General features: G+C 42.7%; 1 protein-coding gene across 4 annotated transcripts; it reads left to right on the top strand.

Annotated features, from left to right (window-relative positions):
- The first annotated feature begins 80 nt into the window (after positions 1-80).
- LOC311238517 (asparagine synthetase domain-containing protein 1-like) lies at positions 81-27,073 on the top strand. 4 transcript variants are annotated; one of them, XM_084326612.1, is made up of 5 exons: positions 198-226; positions 5,894-5,947; positions 13,579-15,082; positions 19,296-19,477; positions 26,696-27,073. In XM_084326612.1, exons 3-5 carry the CDS (start codon positions 13,652-13,654, stop codon positions 26,940-26,942), a joined length of 1,860 nt encoding a protein of 619 aa, XP_084182738.1. In that variant the 5' UTR covers positions 198-226; positions 5,894-5,947; positions 13,579-13,651; the 3' UTR covers positions 26,943-27,073. The 4 variants fall into 4 exon arrangements, with proteins under 4 accessions (XP_084182739.1, XP_084182740.1, XP_084182738.1 ...); XM_084326613.1 differs by lacking the exon at positions 13,579-15,082 and having other exon boundaries at positions 81-226; XM_084326614.1 differs by lacking the exons at positions 19,296-19,477; positions 26,696-27,073 and adding an exon at positions 11,858-11,933 and having other exon boundaries at positions 81-226; positions 13,579-13,763.
- Positions 27,074-27,811: the final 738 nt, after the last annotated feature.

Here is a 27,811-nt window from a genome sequence, read left to right on the forward strand (position 1 = left end):
AGAGGGGTCTGCAGAAATGCGGCTACGAATTGTAGAGACGCGTGTTGCGTGGTAGCCACTAGCCAGCCTGAGCCAGCTAACTCAGCTTGGGCAATTGAAACTACACTATTACAAACTTTAACGCTACCTTTCCTTCCTTGCATCTAAAATGTCTTCAAAAGCCCAACGAGAGAGCGAACATGTTGTGGAAGGAGAGTCCACGCTTAAAGAAGAATTAAACAAAAAGGTAACATAGGGCAGCCCATTTATATGGCATAACGTTAGCGTTAGCCCTAGCCGATTTAGCAGCTAATAATAGTGAGCCAACGGCCAACCTCGAGTCGTGTTAGGTTTGCGATATTTTAAAAGAAAAAATAATGCACTTATATTGTTAAGTACGGTTAGCAAATACTACCGTCTTTGGTCTTGCTTTTATTTACACTGGGATTCAACGGGCTGTGAACCAGCTGACACAGTTGACTCATAATGTGAATGAATGAAAACTTTATTTAACAGATTGCAGAATGGGTACAATACAGTACGGCTCAATACACACAAGAAAGACTTTCGTCTTGTTTACATCAGGGTCCCCCATTTTCAATTCATAGTGACATTTAATTTATGACATACACAACATGCATGACATTTATGGCATAGGGACATACATGACCTACAGGTATTTAGTAGTTACATTTGTGACATATACGATATTCAAATATACAGTACTGTTACATAGGGGAGGGGACTGTACATTAATATACAAAGAAATATACAAACGGTGGGTTGAGAATATATACATACGGTGGGGTGGAGACTGTACATTAGGAGGGGGTGGGGGTGTTTGGACATTTACGGTGGCCAGTTTCGAATTGCAGCCTCCCGTAGGTGCTCTTTAAGAGCGGTTTTGAATGTGGGTAGGGATTCACATTCCTTTACAGCTTTGGATAGGGAGTTCCACATTGATGTGGCATAATTGCGAAACATGTTTAGTCCCTTGTTTGAGCCGAATCTGGGTTTAACATGATTTGTTGAGCTTCCTCTGGTGTTGTGGTCGTGGTATTCACTGACCTTTGGGAAGTATTTTGACATGTACATGGGTACCAGGGGAGGAAATTAGGCCACTTTACTGGCCAAATGCTAGTATTTTTTACGTTTGGCTGGTAAAAAAAATCAGATACCCGCCAGTTGGCTGGTAAGCCAAAAAGTTAGTTTCCTCCCCTGCTGGCGAGTATACAAAAAAATAAAACATTCTGCAATCACTGCACTGGCAAACGGTGCGCGGTGAGTGTTCGCTTTAGTTGACAGTGCCACAAGAGCACTGCACAAGACCACCCGCGGACATATAATGTTTAATAAACGTTTGCGCAGTACTGGCCAACCCGCGGACATATAATAATAAAAGTCCCGCGGTACTAGGCTAGCCATCAGGAGCACTCGCAAACAGATAACGTTAAACACAGCAGAAGATGGAAAACAGACAGACTGACCAACGGGGAACTGCATCCAACCCTAGTACAACCCTCGAGTATAAGTTACTAAGGACACATTTAAATCACAGAGGTGTAATGTTAGTCTACTGGAACTGTATACAGTGGTTAGCTTCTAGTTAGCGTTTTAGCTATAGCTGCTTGCTAGCTAACGTTAGCCCCGTGTGCTCAAAGCAGCCAGCTAGGTGTATCTGTTATGACTATAATGTTTCCAAAAAAGCACCGGACTACGACGTAAGGTTAGACATTTTATTTCATGCTCAAAAGCCCCTGGCTTGCACATCGCAGTCACGAAAGGGGCTAGCTCAACCAGTGCACTGTGCACAACAGCACACCAACCCAACTGACGTTACCACAACACTTGACGGTACTTCACAGCACTGTCGTAAGACCACCGTGCTGTCTTAAAGGCACAGTGTGCCTACCCAGATGCATACACAACATTGACGCGGCTTGACATACAAAGAAGTAATTATCACAATTAGCGATTTTTTTTGTCTGGTAAAAAATCTGTTTGGCTGGTAAAAAAAATCAGATACTCGCCAGTTGGCTGGTAAGCCAAAAAGTTAGTTTCCTCCCCTGATGGGTACCTTAGTCGTATAGTGTATCTTGTAGACCAGGCCCATTGCAAGTTGCTGTACTCTGTTGTCTACTCTAAGCCATCCTAGGTTATCAAAGTGGGCAGGGGTGAGGTGGGTTCTAGGGGTAAGGTCAAGTAGAAGTCTGACCAGTTTGTTTTGTGATGTTTGTAATCTTGTTTTTAGCGCCTTTGAGGTGCTTTGGTACCATGAGGTGCAAGCATAGTCGTAGTACCCTTGAATTAGTGCTCCTGCCAGGGTCTTCAGGGTATTCTTGTTTCTTATTCTTGAAGAGATCCGGTACAAGAATCTAGTTCGTTGGTTGACTTTTTTTATTACCTTGGATGCCATTTTGTCACAGGAAAGATTTGCCTCTAGGATGAAACCTAGGTGTAATTTCATCTTTCCTTGTGACAATATTGTCACCCACTTAGGGGAGGAAGTTAGGCCCTTTTACTCGCCAAATGCGAGTAATCTTTGTTTGGCGAGTGATTCATGAAGAGCACTCGCCACACTGGCGAGTAGTAAACAAAACAAAAAAATCATTCTGCAATCTGCTGATTCGCTCACTGGCATAAGCCGAACTCTAACTCCCCCCTTATGATTCCTCCCATTTGCGCCTCATAATAATCCATAACCAATTAACATCATCGTTGCGCTCTAAGCTCCTCCAATGAACACTCGCTTTCTAGAAGATGCCGCCCATCTAGGGGAAGTGGATAGACCACTGCGTGGACCTACAGACTCCTGTCACCGGCTTGACAACGTAGACAAACTTAGACAAAAACACATCAGTGGATGAAAATAATTGCATGTAGAGTCGTCGCTTTCGGATATCAGTGCAGTCTGACATGGGGGCGAACAACAGCATGCAACGTGTCTCCTTCGAGTCGGATGAGAATGGCAAGTCAACCAGCATTGGCCGGCTAGCTACCTAGCATGTAACAAGCTACCATAACGCGCGTTCAACATAGTGGGCGACTATACTGAGCGGCTTTGCTTAAATGCAGCCGAGTGACATTTTATTATTACCGAATTATTACCGGGTTTCTTTCCCCCCATATCACCACTCGCCCATATGCCCTTCACAGCGGTGATGTTGTCATACTTGTCATTCAGAATACACCTGCTGAACCCCTAGCGTTGACATGAGATTCGATTCCAATGTATTGTCATCATATACAGCACAAGTACAGTACAACCAGAATACGTTTGGCATCCAACCAGAGTGCAAATGTAACAAGTCAAGTTCAAGTTGTTTCATTTAGCTATTACATTACAGTGAAATGCTTGGTTCTTTCACTGCCCAGCCCAGTCCAGCCCAACCCAGTCCAACCTAGACCAGCCCAACTTTCCCTGCCCAGCCCAGTCCAGCCCAGCATCTTTCACTGCCCAGTTCAGCCCAACCCAGTCCAGAATAGTTCCCTCTTTCATGTTAATATGTGATATCCTAATATTTTGAAGAGTAGAGACGGTGTGATTAATATGTTTTATGCTAATATTGTGACTAGAGACACTTATTAATGTTTTATGGTAATAAATATTTTAAAGATAAGAGAGTAGACACGGTGTGATTATTACTATGATTGAAAATGTATTTAAACAAAGACATACAAAGAAGTAATCACAATTAGCGATTTATTTATGGCTGGTAAAAAAAATCTGTTTGGCTGGTAAAGAAAATCATATACTCGTCAGTTGGCTGGTAAGCCAAAAAGTTAGTTTCCTCCCCTGCACCCACTGTAACTGATAAGCCGTCGGTCTTGCTGAGTTTGTTATTTGATCCGAAGAGAATGGACTCTGTTTACCCAGGTGTAATGATAGTTTGTTATCAGCGAGCCAGGTGCAGATTCTGCCGAGTTCAGAGCTGAGGGTTTTTTCAACCTGTAACTTGTTCTTGTCAGAGACCAGCAGGGCTGAGTCGTTCCTCGAACAAGAACAAGTTGCAGTCACAAGCTGACGACATGTAATTTGCATAAATTAGGAACAGTAGCGGTCCTAGTATGCTTCCTTGTGGAACACCACAGCTCACTGTGAGAGGGGGGGGATAGAGTACCGTTTACCTCCACCATCTGTTCTCTCCCCTCAAGGTAGGATTGCATCCAGCTCACTGATAAACGATCAAAACTAGGGATGCTCGATATTGGCTTTTTTACCGATATTCCGATATTGTCCAACTCTTAATTTCCGATACTGATATCAACCGATACCGATATATGCAGGGTCCCCCCCCCCCCCAAAAAATTTCAGGTAACTAATAATTTCACTGGATATATATATAACAAATATTGTTATTGTTTTTTTCTTTTTTTAAACCGATGCCGATATTTTCCGATATCACATTTTACTGCCGATATCGGCCGATAATATCGGACATCCCTAATCAAAACCAATTGCTTTTAGCTTGTCAATCAGAATGGAGTGATTGACAGTGTCGAAGGCCTTTTGTAGGTCCAGCATGACCATGCCGCAGTATTTGCCCGCATCCACCTCGTTTGATGTGGTCGTTCAAATAGAGAAGGCATGTGTCAGTGGAGTGGGATGTTCTGAAGCCAGATTGGAATTCGTAGATTCGATTTTTTTCCGCCAGGTACTTTTCGACCTGTTCGTAGACTATTTTCTCCATGACTTTCGAGATGGAGGTAAGACTAAAAACAGGGCGGTAGTTGCCTGGGTCTAATTTGCTGCCCTTTTTGTGCAGAGGGGTCACTCTAGCAATTTTGAAGTCCTTGGGTACGTGTCCCTGTTTTATGGAGAGGTTTATTATGTGTGTGATGACTGGGGTGATGGCGGCTGCTGAGTCTCTGAGGAATTTGGAGGGGATGTTGTCATGGCCAGTGGCCTTGTTAGGTTGGAGGGCGCTCAGTTTTTTGAGTACCTCATCGGTTGTTACCATTTCTAGTTTGAAGTCGTCTTTATGTGAGACGCAACTTTATTTCACTAAAGTGCTAATAAGTATATAAACGAGACAATGTGCCCGTATCCGAAACTAAAATGTAATTGTAACTTTAGTTGCAGAATATCTGAGTGAAACTCGCCGACACATTCTCATTGCCAAATGACAAACAAACTACACTTTATAAATCAAGTCATGTGATCACGCAGGTCAGCTTTTTATTCGACATCATTTTGAATCCAATGCCTTATGCCAACATAATGCTGTGAAAAATGGCTTCAAATTTGCAGGAATATTTAAAAAAATTTGGTAGTTTTGTCCTCTTTGGAGTCTGACTGCGCACAGGCACTGAGAAGTACATATTCTTACTCTGGGTTACCAGGTTGTGCCTAGGCTGGTAAAGCTATGCCTCCTAAAGTGTGAAAACGGAAGTACAGGAAGTACCGGCTACAGGCTTTCCGGTTTCGACAAAACAATTATAGAAACGTGTGAAGTGCACAATATTTCCTTGTTTAAGCCACTGCAACGGCTTTGCCTGAATAATTTACTACATGACCGGGACGTTCTAGCTTGTTTGCCGACAGGATTCGGGAAAAGTTTGGTCCGTTCAGAGGCAGCTTCCAGGGGAAGTACATACACCGGAAATTCTACCCCATACACACTTTCGGCAGTAGTGCTTTACCAGTCTTTATCTCACGAAGGAGATAAAACTGGGAACGAGGTTAGGTTGTGCCAGAACTTGAAGATTTAAGTGTAGTGTATGAAAGGGATAAGTTGATTTCTCAATCTAATCTGGCAACACATATCGCCATACATGAATTTACAAATGTTGTGACATACTATATGTTTTCCAATTCACTGTCGGTAAATAATTATTCACTTGTGTCTACTGTCACCTTTAGCTGGTATCAAGCCTATGGTACCTTTCTAATGCATTTCTTATAATTATTCAGATCAAGGAGCAGAAAATTGTGGTGGATGAACTCTCCAATCTGAAGAAAAACAGGGTGAGTAATATGTCATAGCCCATAGGAACAAAATCTGGTAATACATTTATTTTGGATGTAGTATGCTATGTGAACGGCAGAGTCAACGTGAACATAATACACTTTTGTATCATTGTAGCAGGAAAGTGGATATTTTTCTTTTTTATATATATATTTTTTTGTACTTTATTGTGTCAATAAACACTCTACATTTAGAGTACACACACACATAGTTACACATACATGTATGCATACATACCTGTACATACGTAAATATACACAAATGTACATACGTATATTGTAAATCTTGACACTTTTACCCATCACTCATACAAAAACAAAAACACATAGACAAAAGGGTGAGTACCAGTATAGATGTTACTGACTGGACTGGTAAACCTATCCATCCATCCATAGTATACATCCAATATCCATCCCTACTCGTCCCCACATACATATACAAATAAAAGTTAAAAAAAAATTATAAAAAGGGAAAAAGGACTTGAATTATCATTATAGGTGTAGGCCTATGGAATATTCCCCAACAATTGGGTAGTAGATCAAACTGCTACTACTACTCTAGTTTTCTATTACTGTTTCATGTTACTTAACTTCTCATCTCAACGCCTGATCTGTCTGTCATCTAATACCTTTCCATAGTTTAAATAAACTAGGGATGCACCGAAATTTCGGCCACCAAAAATGGCCTTTCGGCTCTTGGCCGAAAGAGTTTTTTCACCGAAAATATATCACCGAAAAAGAAACAACCTGTAACCTAACGCGTGTTGTTGTGATGATGTCATCAAAACGCGGATTCAGTCATTACATGCGCGCTGTGAGCTCTTTAGTCCTGCGTGTGATACTCCTCTTGGGCTGTGTTCAGAGCCTCCTCCTCTACTCGCTTTAAGGCCTCTACATGCTACAGAAACTTCAAAGCAACTGCAACACAACATCGACAAAGCAACGGTGTTGTAGACACTCTGCCTTTATGCTTCTGCAACATCGACGCACAAAGTTAGTTTAACTAAAGTTAGTTTAGGTTCGTGTTAACGTTAGATAATGTACAAAATAAACGTATTTCCGGTGCTTTTAGACGTCGCTCTTTTATTTTGAAATCCCCCGACCGGAAGTGTTATAGTGTCTGTTGCTAGCAGCTTAACTTCTGTCGCCCGTTTCTGTGCTTTTCGAGCTAACGTTAACGTCATTAGTTTCCAATGGAGAGGAGAGAAAGACCTCGGCTCACATGCAGCTCAAACTACCTGTTGGAATAAATTAATTGATTGATGTTTAACTTGTCCCTGTGTATGTCCAGTCATTTCGACTAGCAAACTTTGTATTTAACGTTACCTCAGGATACCATTGTATTTAGTTGGTTAGCTATGTAGCTAATGTGGATAGCATTTTGAATAGCACCAATGCTAGCTGGCTGGCTACAGCTTTATTTACTAAATTATGGAGGCTTTTTAATCGTCAAGGTAAGAGAGGATTTGTCATGATCAACTGAAGGCGTATGCTATGGAACAATATGTGCTTGGGTTTTCAGAAAAAGGCCAGCTATGTGACGCTAATTATTTAGCATCAACGCTGGCTGGCTACAACAATGGAGGATGGTATTCTCTGCGGGACCAATATTATTCTATGACAGCCCCCCATTCGCTAACCAACCAATCACTGCTACGCAATATCAACGCAACGGTTGTTTAAATTAGATTTTGGAGACAGGTACGCAACGTCCTCGCAACACAGTCTACAAGACCCTCTGCAACAACCGCGTTGAAATCGCGCTGATGTTGTGTTCAGATTCAGATTCAGATTCCTTTATTGAGCCATTTGTGTAAAACACATTGGTAATTGTTGCAGCAATACAGTGTATGCATTCTTTCTTTTTTTCACAGTAAACAAACACCAACACAGACAAGAAACGAAAACAGTGCAGTGGGGGATTAATCAATAAATAAAATACATATATATATAAAGTGAAGTGTGCAGAGATCCAGTACGGACTAGTGCAGTGCAGTCAATGTCATTGAGCCAGTGTCACTTGGGGGCAGAGGGGGGGGGGGGGGGGGGGGGGGGGGGGGGGGGGGGGGGGGGGGGGGGGGGTGGGGGGGGGCCTGAGGCATTGATCAGCCTGGCGGCTGAGGGGAAGAAGCTCAGTCTGTGTCGAGCTTTCACAGCCTTTGGGATCCTCAGCCTTCTCCCAGAGGGGAGCAGGGTGAAGAGGCTGTGACCGGGGTGGGATGGGTCGGCCATGATCTTTCTCGCCCTCTTCAGCGCCCTGGAGTCGTGCAGGGACCTGAGGGAGGGCAGGGGACAGCCGATCACCCTCTCCGCGGAGCGAATCACCCGCTGCAGCTTGGCAAGATCTTTTGCCGCTGCAGCAGGGAACCAGGAGATGATGGAGTGGGTGAGGATGGACTCAATGATGGCCGTGTAGAATTGGGCCATCATGGTCCTCGGCAGTTTATATTTCTTCAACTGCCGGAGGAAGAACATCCTCCCCTGGGCCTTCTTGAGCAGGCCCGTGATGTTGAGCTCCCACTTCAAATCCCGGGAGATGGTCATGCCGGAGTCACCTGAGTGCCTCCCAGTATGATGGGAGGGGGCAGGGCTGCTTTCTTCCTGAAATCCACTACCATCTCCACTGTCTTTTGAGCATTGAGCTCCAGGTTGTTGCAGCTGCACCAGCTCTGCAGCCTCTCGATCTCCCTCCTATAGGCCGACTCGTCCCCCCTGGAGATGAGACCCACCAGGGTGGTGTCGTCAGCGAATTTCAGGAGTTTGACCGAGGGGTGCAGACAGGGTTAGAAATTAACATTTTTTTTCAAGGGCTTTTTTTGCCCCCCTTAATTGCTTTTCGGGGGCTTTTTTTTGTATTTCGGGGGCACTGAATTTTTATGATGAAAATTAACATAAGGATTATAAAACATTGTTGACACTTTTTTTTACAGTCTTCGTCCCTATGTTTGATAATGTAATGTTAATGTCTCCATATATAGGGCTCTACGCTAACCTTTTTCCCAAGGAGCACATGTGCTCCTAAATAAAATGTTAATAAATAAAATCTAAATAAAAATTTAGGAGCACACAAAGAAATTTAGGAGCACAGTGAAAATTGTTCAAGTAACACAGAGTTTATTAACTATTTATCTCATGCATTATTATACTGTGCGTGTGCACACTATGAATTGAAAATGGGGGACCCTGATGTAAACAAGACGAAAGTCTTTCTCTGGTCTGCATCCCCTTAACTTGTGTGTATTGAGCTGTACTGTATTGTACCCATTCTGCAATCTGTTAATAAAGTTTTCAATCAATCAAACGCAAAGGATATCGGTTGTCAAGCTGCTTTTGTATGTTGTAGTGTTGTTATGATACCAACATTTTGACTTTGATACAGATAGGAAAGGTAATGGAATATATTATTAGATGACAGAACATTGAAAATTCTTTATACAATTATTTAATTCATTATGAAATAGAAATTCCGTTTTTGGGTGGAACGTTTGTTGCAAGGAGGGAGGAGGCGGGGACCGCTGCGTGTTACACACAACACGGAGAAATGGTCTAGCTGCTTCGGTGCGTCGTTAACGTCGGAAGAAATTCCCCACTAAGCCCTAAATTCAGAGCAGAGCAGTATCCTAATGACTTTTATGCTTCAGTCGATAAGGTGTTTTGCGAATTCTGTCAACATACCGTGGGGACTGGACCCGCAAAAACACGTGCGAATATCACTTCAAAAGCCATGTCAGCCGGATTCCTCTCTTTCTCCTCGTCTATCTTTTGCTCAAAATAAAAATGAATGGGCTTCATGGCTGGCTGATTTTTTTGCGTTGTCTGATTCTGAATGTATAACTTGCCTAAGCCGGTACCGTGACTTTGTTTTCGGGCGCTACTGTGATTGGACGTTTATGCGCCTTGTGTAATGTGGGACTATTATAACAGCGGAGCTGTTTTGTAATCGTCACTCGTCTCGAGTAAATGATTTTTCCGGGTGGCGCACACACACATATTATTAGGGCCAAATACAAGGGAAATGCTCGCACTGTAGATCATATATATAATTATATATATAATTAGTAAACTGTCGGGGGCATTTTCTGCCCCCCTTAACTGATATTCGGGGGCATTTTGTCCATTTTCAAGGGCATTTTGCCCCGAGCCCCCGTTAATTTCGAACCCTGGGTGCAGAGAGGCACAGCTGTTTGTGTACAGGGAGAACAGTAGTGGGGATAGAACGCAGCCCTGCGGGGAACCGGTGCTGGTGGACCTAGAGCTGGAAATGCTCTTCCCCAGCCTCACCCGCTGAGACCTGTTGGACAGGAAGTCGGTAATCCACCTGCGAGTGGAGGCCGGCACCTGCAGCAGGGATAGCTGGTGCTCCAGGATGGGTGGAAGGATGGTGTTGAAGGCCGAGCTGAAGTCCACATACAGGATCCTGACATAGTTGCCCGCGTAGTCCAGATGTTCCAGCGTGTAGTGCAGAGCCATGTTCACAGCATCCTCTGTGGATCTGTTGGCTCTGTACGCGAACTGCAGCAGGTCCAGCACAGGATCTGTGATGAGCTTCAGGTGGGCCAGGACAAAGCGCTCCAGGACCTTCATGACCACAGAGGTCAGGGCGACAGGTCTGTAGTCATTAAGGCCCGTGACCTTGGCCTTCTTGGGGACGGGGATGATGGTTGAGGCCTTGAAGCATGCTGGGACGTGACACAGCTCCAGCGATGCATTAAAAATGGTGGTAAACACCGGTGCAAGCTGGTCAGCGCAGTGCTTCAGGGCAGAGGGGGAGACAGAGTCCGGGCCGGCCGCCTTCCGGGGATTCTGACTGGAAAACAGCCGTTTCACCTCTCTCACACTGACAGAGAGAGGGGGGGGGGGGATGGGGGGGGGGGGGGGATGGGGGGGGGGGGGGGGGGGGGGGGGGCACTGGGGTGGGGGGATGGAGGTTGTGACCGAGTGGGTGAAGGAAGAGGGCGGGGGGAACCTCTTTCTCAAACCTACAGTAAAATGTGTTTAGCTCGTTCGCCAGGGGGAGGTTATCAGGCGCCTGTGGTGAAGTTGCTTTGAAGTTGCTGTAGCATGTAGAGGCCTTTACACACGCATGACTGTGTGGCAAAGCAAAACACCAACACAAGATTGCTATGCTATTGCTGGATTTTGAGTTATATTTGATCTGCAACATCTAGTTTGAAAGTTAGATCTGAATTTCATTTGATGGTACAGGCTCACGCACCACTGCTAGATGTACAATAATTATCGCATTTGTACCATAACGGCAGCTCGATTGTTACATTGTCAATTGAATAGATTAAAAAAAATTAACTAATTCATCTCACAATTTTCAGTAATTAATCTAGATTAAAAATAGCATTTTTCTATTTAAGACCGAAGCTTGTAACAGATATTTACTTGAGTAAAATCATGGAATGAATGTAAAATCAACACAAAGAAAGTATATTTAGATTCAAAGACTATTTTAATCGCTTTCTTTGAATACAGTTTCTCTCCCAAAAAAATAACAACAAGCAAATATACTGCTGAAAGTTCAGAACATTGAAGATTTTTCACTCCATAGATGAATCTAGATTAATTTATTTTAATGCTTTAAATAATTTTAATTAATCTCCAACGTTAAAGCATTAACTTTGACAGCCCTAAGAAAAATATGAATAACCAGATATGGTATGAGTTCATTTTGGGTTGATTTTTCCTTTTAACCCTTTCACTGCCACACGACAGAAGGCTAACCCTTTACTATCACACAACCGACGGCGATGCTCCATCATTAGCTCCGCGGTTGTGTGATAGTAAAGGGCTAACCTTCTGTATTGTCACAGTGAAAGGGTTAACCGGCTGTCGTGTGGCAGTGAAAGGGTTAATACTGTCTACTGAAGCCTTTTATTTAATTTTTTTTTTTTTATTCCTCAGAGAGTTTATGTTCAACAGCGCAACAGTAACATATACTTCCTGGCAGACAGAGGGCAGATGCTCGGTTCATGCAAAAGTAAGTTGAGTGCTCTAACCTTATGAGGCCTTCACTGTGGAAACACAGTTAAAGGCCAATAGACTTCTTCACTTCTAGAAGCTAGAAGCTGTTTAGCATTAACTGGTACATTTACATTTAGTCATTTAGCTGACGCTTTTATCCAAAGCGACTTACAAGTTCTGTATGACAAGCCATCAGGAAGGGCACAACTCTTATCAGCTGAGCAACAATGTTCATCAAAGTGTTGAGTGCTACAGTGTAGGTTAGTTTATTAGGACAAGTGCATGACAGTACCGTTAGTTAGGGTTAGATTTTTTATTTTAAATTTTTTTTGGTAGCAGCGGTAGCGGCTGCACAGCATCCTGCCGCAAGACCCTGCAGCGCACGGTCAGAACAGCTGAGAGGATCGTTGGTGCCCCCCTCCCCTCCCTCCAGGACATCTACAATACACGCCTGGCCCGCAAAGCACTAAGCATCGCGGGTGACATCACCCACCCCTCACAACGTTTTTTCACTCTCCTGCCCTCCGGGAGGAGAATGAGGAGTCTCTGAGCCAGGACCAGCAGACTGAAAGACAGCTTCATACACCAGTTTGTCAGGAAGCTGAACTCTCTCCCAGCTCTCCCCTCCGCTCTCACACTGCCACCACAGAACCTGGACTACCCCCCACTGACACACACAGACACAAACTCACTGCCACTTTACTGCCATTATTTATTTTAGTTTACTGCCATATCTATAATTTTACTGCCACTATTGTATTCTACTGCCATTATTTATCAGTTATACTTACTATGTACCACTGTTGCTAAAAAAAAAGATTTGCACTAAGTTCTCTTTTACCTCCTATATTTATTTCAATCATACATTCATTTTTAACCACTGTTTATACTATATAGTCCTGTATAGTGTATGTACATTGTGTCCCATATTACTTTACAGTGTTTCCCCTGAAAAATAATTCAGCAGCGGTGCTGTGCCTCTTGGGGCGTCCGGGGGCATGCTCCCCCGTAATTTTTTTTTTACATTTTAGTTAAATGCATCAATCTGGTGCACTTTGAGAGCAAAATAAAGAGGCTAGATCTATGATGAACTTTGTGCTCAAAACACAAAATCGACTAGACTGCAGTGCTTTCTCCCTGTAGCCTTTTCCTCAGGTCAGTTTTTTACATTAAGCAGCCCCCACAGCCCAAATGAAATGATAAACTAATTTCTGTTGTTTTTTATTAAAAAAAATTGAATAGTCTAGTAAAGTTCATAGCAGCGGCGGTCCTAATTCAGCGCTGCGCTGCTGCTGAATGCATATAGGGGAAACACTGCTTTACTTTATGTTACTTTATGTTTATATTAGATCTTTTTTTTATACACCGTGGGAAAGGGGAAACAAAATTTCACTTCTCTGTATGTCTTGCACATTATGAGAAGCGACAATAAAGCTGACTTTGACTAGCAGCCCTCTGTTGGCATTTGTCAGCAATGCCAGTGCAAGTCAATGGAAGGCTGGATGAAGAGGAATGTTTTGAATCCCCATCGACTTGCATAGCTATTAACCACCTAAATTATAACAAACGCTGCTACACATTTCTCCACAATTGCAACAGTGATTGCTAAAAGACAAACAAAAATAAATCCTGTAATAATAAGTAACATTCTTTGCCCACAGAGGAACTGGACAACATGAAAAAGGACTTCCAGGACATGTAAAGTAAACTGCCTGGGAGACCTTCACCACAACCATGTGTGGCATCTTCTGTTTGCTGAGGCTGTCGTCCACTCAGCGTGTACTGGACAAGACAATTCAAGAACATTTGAAAAGAAGGGGGCCAGACTCAAGTCGGGATCTCACTAAAATGTCCACAAATCCTTATTATGAGTGTGTGTTCTCTGCTCATGTTCTTCACATGAGGGGCTTCCTCACCCCTCAGCCAGTTCAAGACCCTTACGAAAATGTCCTGGTTTGGAATGGGGAGGTTTTCGGAGGCTTGACAGTTGGAGCAGAGGAGAACGATACTGAGGTTCTCTGTCAGCACCTGTCGGGCTGTAATGACCCCTCTGAGATCCTGTCCATCCTGTCCACCTTACGAGGACCCTGGACGTTTGTCTACTATCAGCAGACTGGAGGCTATCTCTGGTTTGGCAGAGATTTCTTTGGGAGGCGAAGTTTGCTTTGGAAGTTTGATGTGGAGGAAAACGCCCTGACTCTGACATCCGTGGCTGGCCACGCCTCTGGTTGTGCTCAATCAATGTGGCAAGAAGTCCCGGCTGTCGGCGTCTACAGGATTGATCTGAAAAGGCTCACAGAAACAGGCTCACTGACATTCGAGGTTTATCCCTGGGTTCACACAGGACCGGCAGATGATAATCTGTTTTCTGCTCATTGTGAAACTAAATGGGAGGGTCTCCCTAGTAACTGCACAGCAGTGATGAACCCGGCAGGTCTTGTCCTCACCTCACCAGTGTGCCCTCTTAATATGTCAGTCCCTACATTTTTGAATGAGGCAGAATTTCATCCAACAGAAGCAAGTTCACATGTATCTGTTGAGGGGCTGGAAACATTGCTAGCGTCCAGAGAGAAAAAGAACGAGGTCAGTGGTCTTATTGATGTGCTTAGTGAAGCAGTACGACGTCGTGTTCAGTGTCTGCCTATTGGAAACAAAGATAATTCAACACCTAATGACCAAGCTACAGTTGCCATACTTTTTTCAGGGGGTATTGATTCAATGATCCTGGCTGCCTTGGCTGACCGCAATATACCGGCTCATCAACCCATAGATCTTCTTAATGTAGCATTTAAACTTCAGGCACCAAAGATGCAGAAAGAATCAAAAAAGAAGAAGAAAACGCAGAAAAATAAGCCCACAGATTCTGGGATTGATGCAGCTGCCTCCCACATCTCTAGTCCCTTCGATGTCCCAGACAGAATCACTGGAAGAGCGGGTCTTAAGGAACTTCAGGATTTAAATCCAGAGAGAAAGTGGAATTTTGTTGAAATCAATGTCACACAAGAGGAGCTTCAGGAAATGCGCCATAACCGTATTTGTCATTTAGTGCACCCTTTGGACACAGTTCTTGATGACAGCATTGGATGTGCTGTGTGGTTTGCAGCCAGAGGGATCGGTTTCATTGTGGAGGACAAAGATCAGAGGCTCTTCACGTCACCAGCAAAGGTGGTGTACACTTACCAACGCTTCTAAAAACTAATAAAGATGTATAAAAACAAGCCTAGTTAAGCCAAACCCAGCCACGATATTCACGCATGCGAACCTGGGTCAGTTAGACATTTGCAATTGTGGGCCAGCCCTCCGGCACTGGCAAAATAAAACCACAGAAAGTGCCGTTATGGAAAATTATAAAATTCCACAACTACTAGGCATTCATATATTGACAGGGTGTTGGTAGCAGGAGAAATTCACCAATACTAACAGCCATTTTTAACATGTCAAAGATTAAGCAAAATAGCTTGATTTATAAATAAATATTGGCATAATAGTAAAGCTTTCTAATGGAGACATTTATTATATTTCAACTAGGAATGTCCCAATCAAGTTTATTTTTTGCCCCTGATCTCTATCCGAGTCATTTTAATATTGAATAGGCTATCGGCCGATGCCAAGTTAGTCCCGATCTGACATTTGTATTTTCCTACATGATACAGCTGCGCACGGCACACTTGATATTAAAGTTAGTAAAACCAATCCAATGTAGGTAAGATATGCTTGACAGTTTAATAATACCTCTGTATTAAAGGTCCTGTGTCTTATAAATGGCCTTTTCCAGTGTTTAGCATTGTTTCCTAGCAATGGGGGTTTATATCAATGGGGTCTGTGTCTCTAATTCTCATTTGACTCTAGGGCTGCAACTAATGACTAATTTGGTAGTCGACTAATCTGCCGATTATTTTTTCGATTAGTCGACTAATCGAAAACCAATGTAAACAACAACAATTTTTATTTTATTTTTTATTTTTATTTTTTTTTTAATTACCTATCTTTGTGAAAGTGGCTTCTCAGCTCTGGTCCAGCTGAAGACAGAGCAGAGGAACAGATTGGACATTGAGCATGACCTCAGAGTTGCTTGTCTACCATCAAGAGACTCTTGTCAGGACCAAACAACAACATCATAACATGATGATCCCATAGCAAATTAAAATAATGACTCATGAAACATTTGAATTTGGATCTTTAAGCCACTTTAAATGAAAATGTATTTGAAGAACAATACAGCAATCACTCATAACAAGATAAATAAATTAAATAATACAAATTAAAGTGGAAGTGTACTTTAAATAACTTTTGTTTGCTGTGTGTGAGAGGAGTCCGTGTGTGTGTGTATGTGTGTGTGTCTTACTCTGATCGCTGTGTGAGTGAGAGGAGTGTGTGTACTGTGTAATTTGTGTGTGTCTTACTCTGATCGCTGTGTGAGTGAGAGGTGTGTACTGTGTAATTTGTGTATGTGTGTGTGTCTTACTCTGATCGCTGTGTGTGAGTGAGAGGAGTGTGAATGTGTGTGTGTCTTACTCTGATCGCTGTGTGTGAGAGAGAGGAGTGTGAATGTGTGTGTGTCTTACTCTGATCGCTGTGTGTGAGTGAGAGGAGTGTGTATGTGTGTGTGTCTTACTCTGATCGCTGTGTGTGAGTGAGAGGAGTGTGTATGTGTGTGTGTCTTACTCTGATCGCTGTGTGTGAGTGAGAGGAGTGTGTATGTGTGTGTCTTACTCTGATCGCTGTGTGTGAGTGAGAGGAGTGCGTGTGTAATGTATTGTGTGTCTAGTCTGATCATCATCTCCTGCAGGGGAACAATGTTTTCAATGTCCAAAATTTGCTATGGGATCATCATGTTATGATGTTGTCTGGAACCCTGAGAAGCCACTCTCACAAAGATAGAGTTCATGAGATCCTCACTCAACTAAGGTCGCTTTCACATATAGTTTTGGTGGACTCGGTGCGGTTCTGGGGGTGAAGTTGCAACATTGTTGCATTCTTCATTTGGTTTGCCTGCGTTCACATAGAGAAATCTGTCAGCGGACCGAGACCTTCTGAACAATGTCACGCGGTCGAAAAGGGCGCTTGTCTATTGGACAGTGGAAATGTGTGTGTGGCTGCAAGCCCCTGTGTGCGCGCGCGCGTGTGTGTGTCTGTGTGTGCTGTCTGCGAGCCCTGTCTCCAGATCAGCGGAGCGAGTTTTTTTTGACATGGCATTGATCCATTGTTCTATTGAAGCACATTACCACCATCCTCTCGCTAAACAACTTGTAGACCAATAATAATAATAATAGTATTGACGTGGCATTGATCCATTATTAATGCCGTGCGCCTCGGTAATAATAATAAGCCGCGTGTTTCTTCCTTCTTCCCAAGATGCACAGTTAGATATATAGATATATTATAGATAGATAGATAGATAGATAGATAGAGAGATAGATAGATAGATAGATAGATAGATAGATAGAGAGATTAGATGCAGTGTGCTTGTTTTGCAGTGAGTGCTGCAAGCAGTGGTAATAATAATCACTTCCTATAATATTTGGTTCGCGTTTGGTCCGCTGAAGCCGAACCGAGACCTACGTTTTCAGGCGGACTAGAGTTCGCCTGCTTGGTCCGCGGACCGAGTTCGACGCGCATTCACACAGACCCGAAAAACCGGACTATCGAATTCTGGTCCGAAAGTCCGGACCAAACAGCCCCTGTGTGAAAGCGACCTAAGCCATTCTGATTTGACTGTTTTGCTGACGTGAGTATGGCACTGGTTGTAGTCACCGCCCACAATCAACAATTCGCTCAACAACAGAGCGAGTGGAATTACTTCCTCAAATGGGTTGACGACTTGACGTGCGCGGGTGCCGACAGACAGCAGAGAACGAGAGAGAGATAGAGAGAGAGGGACACAAGCTTCTCTCTGGGAAACACGCATTTACACACACACACACACACACCGTGCAGCGCGGGGATGGGGCTTCTCCACTCGCATATCATTGTCAAAAAATATCTTTGACTCGTGCCCGTATTCCGATCCGTGCAATAGTATTCACGGGTATATATTGTCATTTGAAACAAGTTACCAATGCATTGTCCCGTGGGATTATGCCCCCGCGGCGAAATTAATTAGTATCCCCCTCAATCTTTCTATATCTCTCTCTGTCTGACTGTCACTCAAAGCGCTTATGGGCGGAGCCCAGCCCAAAACAGCTTGAAATCTTGGAAGTGGAAAAATGCTGCTTTAGAGTAATTGATTAAAAATACAAAACAAATGCCGGCTGGGTGGCGCAGCGGACATTGCCTCGTCACCAACGCAGAGACAGCGGGTTCGAATCCGGTTGTGGGCGTTGCCTCCGGCTTTGGCCGGCCGTCATACTAACTCAATTGGCAGAGTTAGCGGTGGGAAGTCGATGGGTGCTAATCTGGACGTTGTAAGCGGTGACTCCTACAGGTCGTTTGGGGCGCCTGCACAGCAGAGACAGGAAAATGTCGGGGGCAGTGTGAGCCTCCTACACGTTACTCCTCGCCAAATGAGAGTCTGCGCTGGCAGGTGAAAAGATGCGACTGGCTGCTTGCACATGTATCGGAGGGGACATGTGACGGGCTTCTATCCTCCCTACAACCAGCCAGTGGGGGGCACATGTGATCAACGTTCAAGACAGGGGAGGGGAGAATTGGCACGGCTAAAGTGGGATGGGAGAAAAATAGAAAAAGGGAGGATAAAAAAAATACAAAACAATTAATTCTTTTTTGACATTTTTTTTTTACAGATGTGTTCCATACACTCACAGGAATTGTGTAAAGTTGCCCAAATAGTGAAAGGAATAGCAATGCATGTCCCCTTTAAGAAAACGATACCCTGCATCACAGCTTTCCCTTAATGATTTAATATAGCCAACGCCTATCAATTAAAATATGCCATGATCTTGGGACATCCCTAATCTCAAATGTCTTTGTCCAATCAATGACTCCAAACTAATGGTGCAAATCTATACTGTTCAGCAAAAGTAATGGATTGGATTGGTACTCCGTATTAGAATATACTTGCAGAAGATGGACACCAATTTACTCCAACATTACGGGAAATGTCCTCCCCAGGAGTTTTTACTTCCTTTACGTAATTTGTGCTAAACTAGGCTACCTTGCAGCCTTTTCTACTGAAGGCACAGTTCAGTAGGAAATTGGTACCGATCTTCTTGTCTGACTCTGGAGAAGATGGTAAGCACATTTCCCATAATGTTGGCATATTCCTTTGAAAGTTTTAGGCCCAGTATATTTCAGTGTTTTACATATTCAATTTTTCTTTTTTTTTAGGGTTCAGAATTTGTTTTGGCAGTGACCGAGATCCTTATCAACCGCCACATTCATTTGCATGCATGTCTGTTGTGTTACTTTATGACTGCAGGTGATCTTGACCGGCATTGGGGCAGATGAGCAACTGGCAGGTTACTCCAGACACAGAGTCCGGTTCAAGATGTCTGGATATGAGGGACTGGTCCAAGAACTAGCCATGGATCTGGGCAGAATCTCCTCCCGGAATCTGGGCAGAGATGACAGAATCATCGGAGACCATGGAAAGGAAGCTAGGTAGGCATGAAACTTGTTTCATATTCTACCTGTCATTAAAGGAGCATTTCACCAAAAACTAAATCTCACACATCCAAAAACAGTTTTGCACACTGATTTAGTTTAGAAGAGTAAATGAGTTTGAATATGGCCACCAGTGATCTCATTGGAGACATTGAAATTTGAAAAACTGTTTAGTTTTTGGATGTGAGATTATGTGCAAAATAAATCTGCATTGTTTTTTTGATGAGGTGACCCTTTAACACATTGAGTGCCAACAACTAGATTAGTCGTGCTAACTCGCCATGCGTTGAGTGCCAATGACTTCATCTTTTAATCGTTATTTCTTTTATTAGCGATATCCATTCATTTTTCATCCATCCAGCCTGATGTTATCATTGTGAATGGGTCTGAGCTCGAAAAGGGCAAATACCGCCGCCTATCGTTTCCCGGATGGTAATGCACATCATTGGATTGGATTGGCTGGGGTTGTGCATCAGGAAAAAAAGTCCGGTCCGGGGTTTTCCCATCTCGGGCAAGCAGTATCTTCGTGTTACCAGATTGACTGAGGACCCTCAGAGCAGCGTCGATTATGTGTTTCGGACTATAACGTTGGATCAATAAACGCGATCAATATTTGGAATGGCGATTAGGAATTGGATTAATCTTTTTGCAGAACATCTGATGTGAGGAAAGGACTCTATTTTACCAGTATTGGTTTAATCAGATGTTTTTTTTCTCAGCCATCGCAGCGTGTCTGTGTGTGTGTATGACGTTAGCGCTGACCAGGTCATGGATAATAGATTTTTCAGCCCGCTTCTCTAGCGTGCATAAGTGTCACATATACTATCGATAATCGAGCGTTTATTTGAAAACTATTAATAAATCAGCAGAAAAATTACAAAGTGTTGTGTATTCCACTAAAGAGCTATTATCGCGGAATTTCTCTGGAATTACTAGAACTCTCCGAAACTATACTCGTATTCAAAACGGTATAAAACGGAAATGTACTGATTAAAAAACAATCCGTTTCGTACATGTTGACTGCAAGCAAGTCATTGATAAGCGAGGGGTGTTTTAGACCCATAGCCATAATTTAAGATATAGTTTAAGCCTTTGCAAATTTCCCCGACCTCTCATTGACTTCAGCGCTGGCACTCTAGCCCATATATGGTCAAAGGGGCGTGGCACTCAATGTGTTAAGCACTGGCATGAAGTGAAAATTGCATTTGCTAATTTTCCTACTATTGCTGTAATGACTTTAAGTATGAATCAAGTGTTGTGCTTAACTCACGAGAATCACGAGAAAAGTCGGGTTTTAATCGTTATTTCTTTTATTAGCTATATCTATTCATTTTTCATCCATCCAGCCTGATGTTATCATTGGGAATGGGTCTGAGCTCGCAAAGGGCAAATACCGCCGCCTTCCAGCCGGTATTGCACTCCATTAGAAACTATGTAGTTTCTGTTCTGGGCCGATCTGAGCTGTGCGGGCGGGGTTTAAATACTCCGGCAGGACGAGCGTTTACAATGATACATCTGCGAGGCTGCCCCCCCCCCCCCCCCCTTCATATGCAATGCCGGACAGCGTGGGACGGACCTCCGCGAGCAGTATTTCGAATGGCGATGAGATAATTGGATTATTTTTTTTGCATTACATCAGAGACAAGGTAAGAACACTATCAAATCTTGCGTTGATCTGATATTTCTATCTCCCGCGATCGAAGCTATCTGTGTGGACTGTGTTGTGCTTTTTACCGTTGGTGGCAGTGGGGGGGGGGGGGGGGGGATAATAACGATAATCTAGCGTTGATTTCAGGAAGATTCGATAATCAGGCGAAAAATTACAGCGTGATAAGTGGATTTCACTAAAGGGCTATTATCATGTCTTTTCCTGGGATTATTAAGAATCACCCAAACTATACTCATATTCAAAACGGTATAAAACGGAAATGTACGGATGAAAAAACAATAAGATATATTTTAAGCACTCGCAAGTTTCGCAGTCTCCCCATTGACTTACAGTGATGGCGTTCTAGCCAGAAGGTAGACAGCGACCCCTGGCACTGAATGAGTTAATATAATATACTGTAAACAAAAGGTAATGGCAGTTTGCTGAAGGTTGAAACAGTGACCCATATGGACAGGAAGTCACAGGTACAAATTCCTATGTTGGCTGTGATACAGGTAGTACAGCGGATAGCAAAACAATTGTGCACTTTTTCATAAAAGCATGAAACTTCTACCATAGTAAGTTTATACCATGAGGTTTATTTTCAGATGTGGAGGGAAGTCAGATTTGACCTCCGAGGCCCGGGAGAGGTCAAATCCAAGATGGCCGTCCAAAATATTCAAAAATTCATAACTTTGGAACGGAACACAGTAGAAAAACACTTAAGGTATCATTTCCTACCAACTTCAGGGTGCCCATTCTGTTGGTGATACCTTTGAGACCAATAGCATTCAAGAAAATGCATTTAGATCAATGTGGAGGTCAAATTATGCAGACAAAGGGAGGTAAACAGTGCAAAAAGGTAGTTTATTTCCAAAATAATAACAGTAATAATGATTATAACAACAACAATGGCAATAATAATTATCATAAGTTATTTAAACTAATTTATTATTTAACTTTTTAATATGTTTTTATTTTGAGATTCCGGTGCCGTGGAAGGAATCTTTGGCTGTTGCAGAACTTGGATTATGGTCTATGTTGTCCACAGCTCCTGTTGTGAACAGTCCATGACGCAACTTTGGTGGGCACACAACATCTTCCATCCTAAATCGCTGGCATACACCATTGGCAATGTCTGATGTGATTTGCAGCAGCCTGTCATAGGAAACACACAATCCCAGATTGAAAAGTGTGTCAACTAGCCCCCTACTTCTTGTAACTGCATGGATCTTGAGGGACAAATATAGAGGGAGTGGAGTTTCTCAGGTGTGCCTTGTACGTGCTGAGCTTGGTGAATTCTTGTTCCGTGCAAAAGAGAAGGATGAATTAAAGATCTCTTTGCGCACTACTTGTGCTGCTCGCATTAAGTGCATGGCATCACTGTCAGTTTGACAGGCTTTCATCAGAGCTGGTCCAATGTCCGTCTCAAAACTTAGTAGTGTGTCTCTTCCTTGTGCATGTGCCCTCAGATGGGGAAGCTCAGAAAGCAGTCGTTCTTTCAGTCTGGTAGTGTAGATACGTTCCTTCACAGTCGGACCAAGTTGTTCTAGCCTGGTCTTGTATAACTGAGCGATGTCTGTCAATTTGAAGACATGGGCACTGTTCTCATCACTGCTCATGTCTTCCAGGTATGCCACTAACTGTGCAACGGCTATGCCATGTAGGCCAGACTCATTTCCATCATTGCGTTTAGATGTAGCCTGTTTAGATGTAGCTCTGTTATACAATGATGACAGACAGAGAGTATGGTACTGGGCCTCTAGGGCAATCATGTCACCCTCTGCAAGATTGGCCAACAGAGCAGTGTCCTCGAGCTCAAGAGCACACTTCCTCACATTTCTGTCAATGTTGTAGGTTGATGCATTGTGTAAACCTGAAGAGCCTGCTGCAGGCTCATTGCAAAAGAAGCAAGTAGGTTCTGTGGACTGTGAATGGCTGTGGGCAGACAGTGTGTGTACAGATGAGGTACTGTCCTGTTGTGCTGTAGTTAATTTCCCCCGACTTTGCTCATCATATGCTTTTTTGTTGAATTTAAGCGTACATTTCTTGTGCCACTCAGCATTGTGTCTCTTCAAAGTGGACACTATGCCATCTCCATCATCTAGTACAGTGTTTCCCAACCGGGGGTACGTGGGTGGTCCCCAGGGGGTACATGAAAAGATAAAACCCAACTTTTTTTTATAATTTTTTTTTATTTATTTTTTTATAATAAACAAGTTCAGAGGAAAGAGACATTCACATCAGCATTTCATATTAATTCCCACAGTGGCATAAAAAAGTGTCTTTTCAGTATATAGATTGTCCGTCAGTATAGTTATATACTGTGTAGCCTGCCTGCTTGCAGTTGTGATTTTTAGAGATGAATCATCGTTTAATAATATAATGTGTGGCAAACAAGGTATGTTTATCTCCGTTATATTAGTGAGAAATAATGCAACCGTGGCCCAAAAAGCTAGTACTCCTGGACATTCCCACATCATATGTATGTATGTTCCTATGACTTTTTGCGGACATAAAGCACATAGGGGACTTTGTAAAATTTTGATTTTACAGAGTTTCCTGGGTAACAGAAAAAATCTTTATCAGTTTGTAATGAGTTAATTGATTATTATAATTACGAGAGGTTAACGGAATATTATCCCATACATTCTGCCAATTTATGCAGGCGTTGTAATGCTTTAAATCTATGTTCCAGACAGTGGTATTACCTGTAGTTCTGTTTAGTTTTCCTTGTATTTTATTATATAACCCAGAAACAAAATTTTTTTTAACATGTATGCCACTCACTATAATCATTAAAGGATGAACTGGTAAAGGCTGATTCCATGGGACACCATAAGTGCGCATTGCAGTGCGCAACTGTAAATAAAAAAAGAAGGATGTACTAGGGACATTATAGATTTGTTTGAGCTCTTGAAAGGATCTGAGACCGTATTCACTGTATATGTCAGATAGTTTGTGAATACCTTGTCTTTGCCAATTGGGAAATGTAGCTGGTTTCCTTCCCAACAGTAAGAAGTTGTTATCAAAAATAGGGGTATCTAGGTGCCAATTTGTGTCCCACTGTCCCATTTCGGCAATATATTTCCAAACGTAAATTGAATGTGCTATAATTGGGCAGAATTTAGTACGGCAAAAGCTTTGCGATAGACCAGAAAAGAGGATATATTTGAGTGTATATGGAGATACAATGTGCTTCTCCATATTCACCCATGGTATGTCAGAATCATTATTGAACCATCTTAGCAACGGCCTGAGCATAAAAGAGAAATAGTACTGTTCGAAATTATGAACCGATAGCCCTCCTGCTTTCCTACTGTAAAAAATAAAATAAAAAATGTATGTACAGGAAAACTGTACCCAAATAAAGAATAATGCATGCCAAAATTGGGGGAATTCAAATTAAGTAATAATTTGATGGATATAATATTATTATTGGCTATACTTGTTCTATCGCGCAACGTTCAGCTTCCCACCGGACTGGCAGGTGTTACACCGAGCATCATCATTGTAGTGTAGCTAGTTAGCAAAATATCAAGCCTCTTTCAAAATGTCTGTTAACATTATGGATCAATGGCTGAGTGGAGCTGGTTCATCCAGCAACAACAGCACAGGTGATACTGCTGAATCAGGAGAACCCATTCAGAAGAAAAAGAAAACGGAGAAAGTGAAGAATTGTCAGTTTGGTGAACATTATGTGCTCTCTGGATTTACTGTCACAACTACAGAGCAACCACAGCCAATGTGTTTCCTCTGTGGCGACATGCTTTCGAATAATAGCATGAAACCATCCCATTTACATCTTTTTATATTCAGATCTAATTCTATTGCCTATATTTATGTCTTTCTGCTATTACCCTGCCCATACCTATACCTCCCCTCCCCCATGCTGCTATGACACCCACATTTACCCAAAGGGATCAATAAAGGAATATTTCATCTGATTGTATCATATCGTATCGCATCGTATCTCATCTCATCTTATGTTATCTTAGTTTTGAGTCTTCAGTGCTTTGTTAACTTAATGTTACAATGGGAATGAGGTGATGATGTCAGACCTCAGAACTAAAACTTTACTTCAATAAACTGCCAACCTGTGTGACCATGTGACTTTATCCAGGTCATCCACTCACTCACTCACACACACACACACACACACACACACACACACACACACACACACACACACACACACACACACACACACACACACACGGTCTGCCACAATATATAGACTATTAATTATATCCTGGGGATCACCACCATTGATTGCGTAGTAGGGGGTACTTTAGGTTGGTTTGAAATGCTTTGGGGTACAGTACTCAAAAAAGGTTGCGAACCTCCCCTGTCCTACCCAATCCTACAAATACACAACAGAAAACATAGAACATACAAACGCATATCTCTCTCACTCATCCTTCCTTCTCATTGTCCTAGTGTCTTTAGCTTGGCTATGTAACCAATAAAAGGGCCCCATACTACTTCAAACTTTTCACTAGACCCCCTTAGGTTGTATTTAATTTTCTCCAGATTTAAAAAGAACATGAGATCTTTGAGCCATAGGGATGCTTTGGGGGCTGCTGGTGATTTCCACTCTAGCGAAATCCTTCTGCGTGCTAGTAGGGATGCAAATACAATTCTATCTATTGTTCTTCTCCTAACCCTTTGGTGATCCGGTCTTGGTAAGACTCCAAAGATGGCTATTTCTGCACTGGGAGTTAGCTCCATGTCGAAGGCCTCTGCGAGGTGTTTGAAAATAGCTGTCCAGAAGCTGTGTAGGCGGGGACAAGACCAAAACATATGCGTCATATTTGCTGGGGACATGTGACATATATTACAAGAGTCTGTAATATTGGGATATATTTTGGCGAGTTTAGAGTTTGTGAAATAGATGCGATGGACCACCTTAAATTGCATCAGATTGAGCCTGGAACAAGATGTACTATCATTTACTCTGGCCAATACTCTATTCCAAATAGTCTCACCTATAGCATCGCCCCATTCCTTTTCCCAATCCTCTTTGATTTTTATCAAGAAATGTTTCTGTGTTACGGGAGATCAGGGTGTAAATCCTTGATATAAGACCTTTTTGATTTGTGGGGATGTCCAGAATTGTGTCAATTACTGAGTTGGAGATATTAGGGAAGGAGGTATTATGTTGTTTAACCCAGTTTCGAACTTGAAATAATCGGAATAAATGAGATCTCGGGTGGCCAAATTTTTCACACAGATCGCTAAAACTACAGAAAACCTTATTTGTGTATATAATGGGTCCCTCACTCTAACTAGGCCTGACCTTTGCCAGGTCAAAAAGGCTGCGTCAGTGTGGGGAGGGATAAAGAGGTGGTTGTTGCAAATGGGGCTGTGGGCCTGCCCTGTATATAAATATTTATAAATAAAGGCTAAACTAAAAGTATGACAAAAGTATGCTTTTAGCTACCCATATTATTTTGCTCCTAACTAGTTAGGATGGGTTAAATGCAGAAGACACACTTTGAGTATATGTAAAAAGAATTACTTGACAATAAAGATATTCTACTTCATAGATGTTATTTATTTCCTAGGTTTCCCTACTTGGATGAGGATGTGGTGAGCTACCTGAATGCCCTGCCTGTGTGGGAGAAGGCAGACTTGTCCCTGCCAAGAGGGGTTGGAGAAAAGCTTCTTCTGAGACTGACCGCAAAGCAGGTGGGCCTGGGCTCTTCTGCTGTGTTGCCTAAAAGAGCCATACAGTTTGGCTCCCGGATCGCCAAGCTAGAGAATTGCCACGAAAAGGCCTCTGACAAGTGCAAGAGACTTCTCACGGGATAAACCATTTATTCATTTGAATAGAAAGTGTAATAAGGGTCAAATGTGTTCCCTCACCAAGATTGACATGCAATCTAGTTTCATAACATATCTTAGGGTGACCAAACGTCCTCTTTTGCCCGGACATGTCCTCTTTTCACGCCCTGTCCGGGGGGGGGGGGGGGGGGGGGGGGGGTATAAATTCATGAAAATGGCCGGGTTTTTCAGTTTCAGTTTCACTGCATTTTGCAAGCGTCTGAAGGCTCGGGCTGCATTTCTCGCCGAACATATAAATTACCGAATTAAAGCACTATTTGTTGCCGTTCTAATGCCATCTCAAAATCCATTCATCGGTTCTCGAGTTACATGCCTATCTCAGGCGAGCGTCTTTTTACGCCAGATTATCACCCCGGACTCCCGAGGCTCCAGAAGTCAATCATCCGCCGATTGCGAAAATGATTGGTCAGCGTTGTCATTTGTAGTCAACAATGAGTGTATAGCTTTCCAGTGATATCCCAAGTTGGGGTGTGCGAATCAGGGATCTACTGTAGGTGAAAATTGACAAACGAAGACGGGATCAAGTGATACAAATTCCGAATGAATTTACTTGGATCAGGAAATGGAGAGATGGAGAGCTTTTTTCTTGGCACACTGTTTTCCCGGATGTCTCCTAGATTACTAGAAGACTCATTTCTGAACGGATTTTTATAAAATATGGACCTGTACTACATAAGACTTCAGGCTATGGATTTGCTGTGTTTTCCAGCTTATACAAAAAAATATATATATATATATTATTTTTAGGGATGTTCGATATTATCGGCCTACCGATATCATCGGCCGATATCGGCATTAAAATGTGATATTGGAAAATATCGGTATCTGTTTTCCAA

This window comes from Notolepis coatsorum (genome assembly GCF_963971535.1).
Source record: "Notolepis coatsorum genome assembly, chromosome: 12".
NCBI lineage: Eukaryota > Metazoa > Chordata > Actinopteri > Aulopiformes > Paralepididae > Notolepis > Notolepis coatsorum.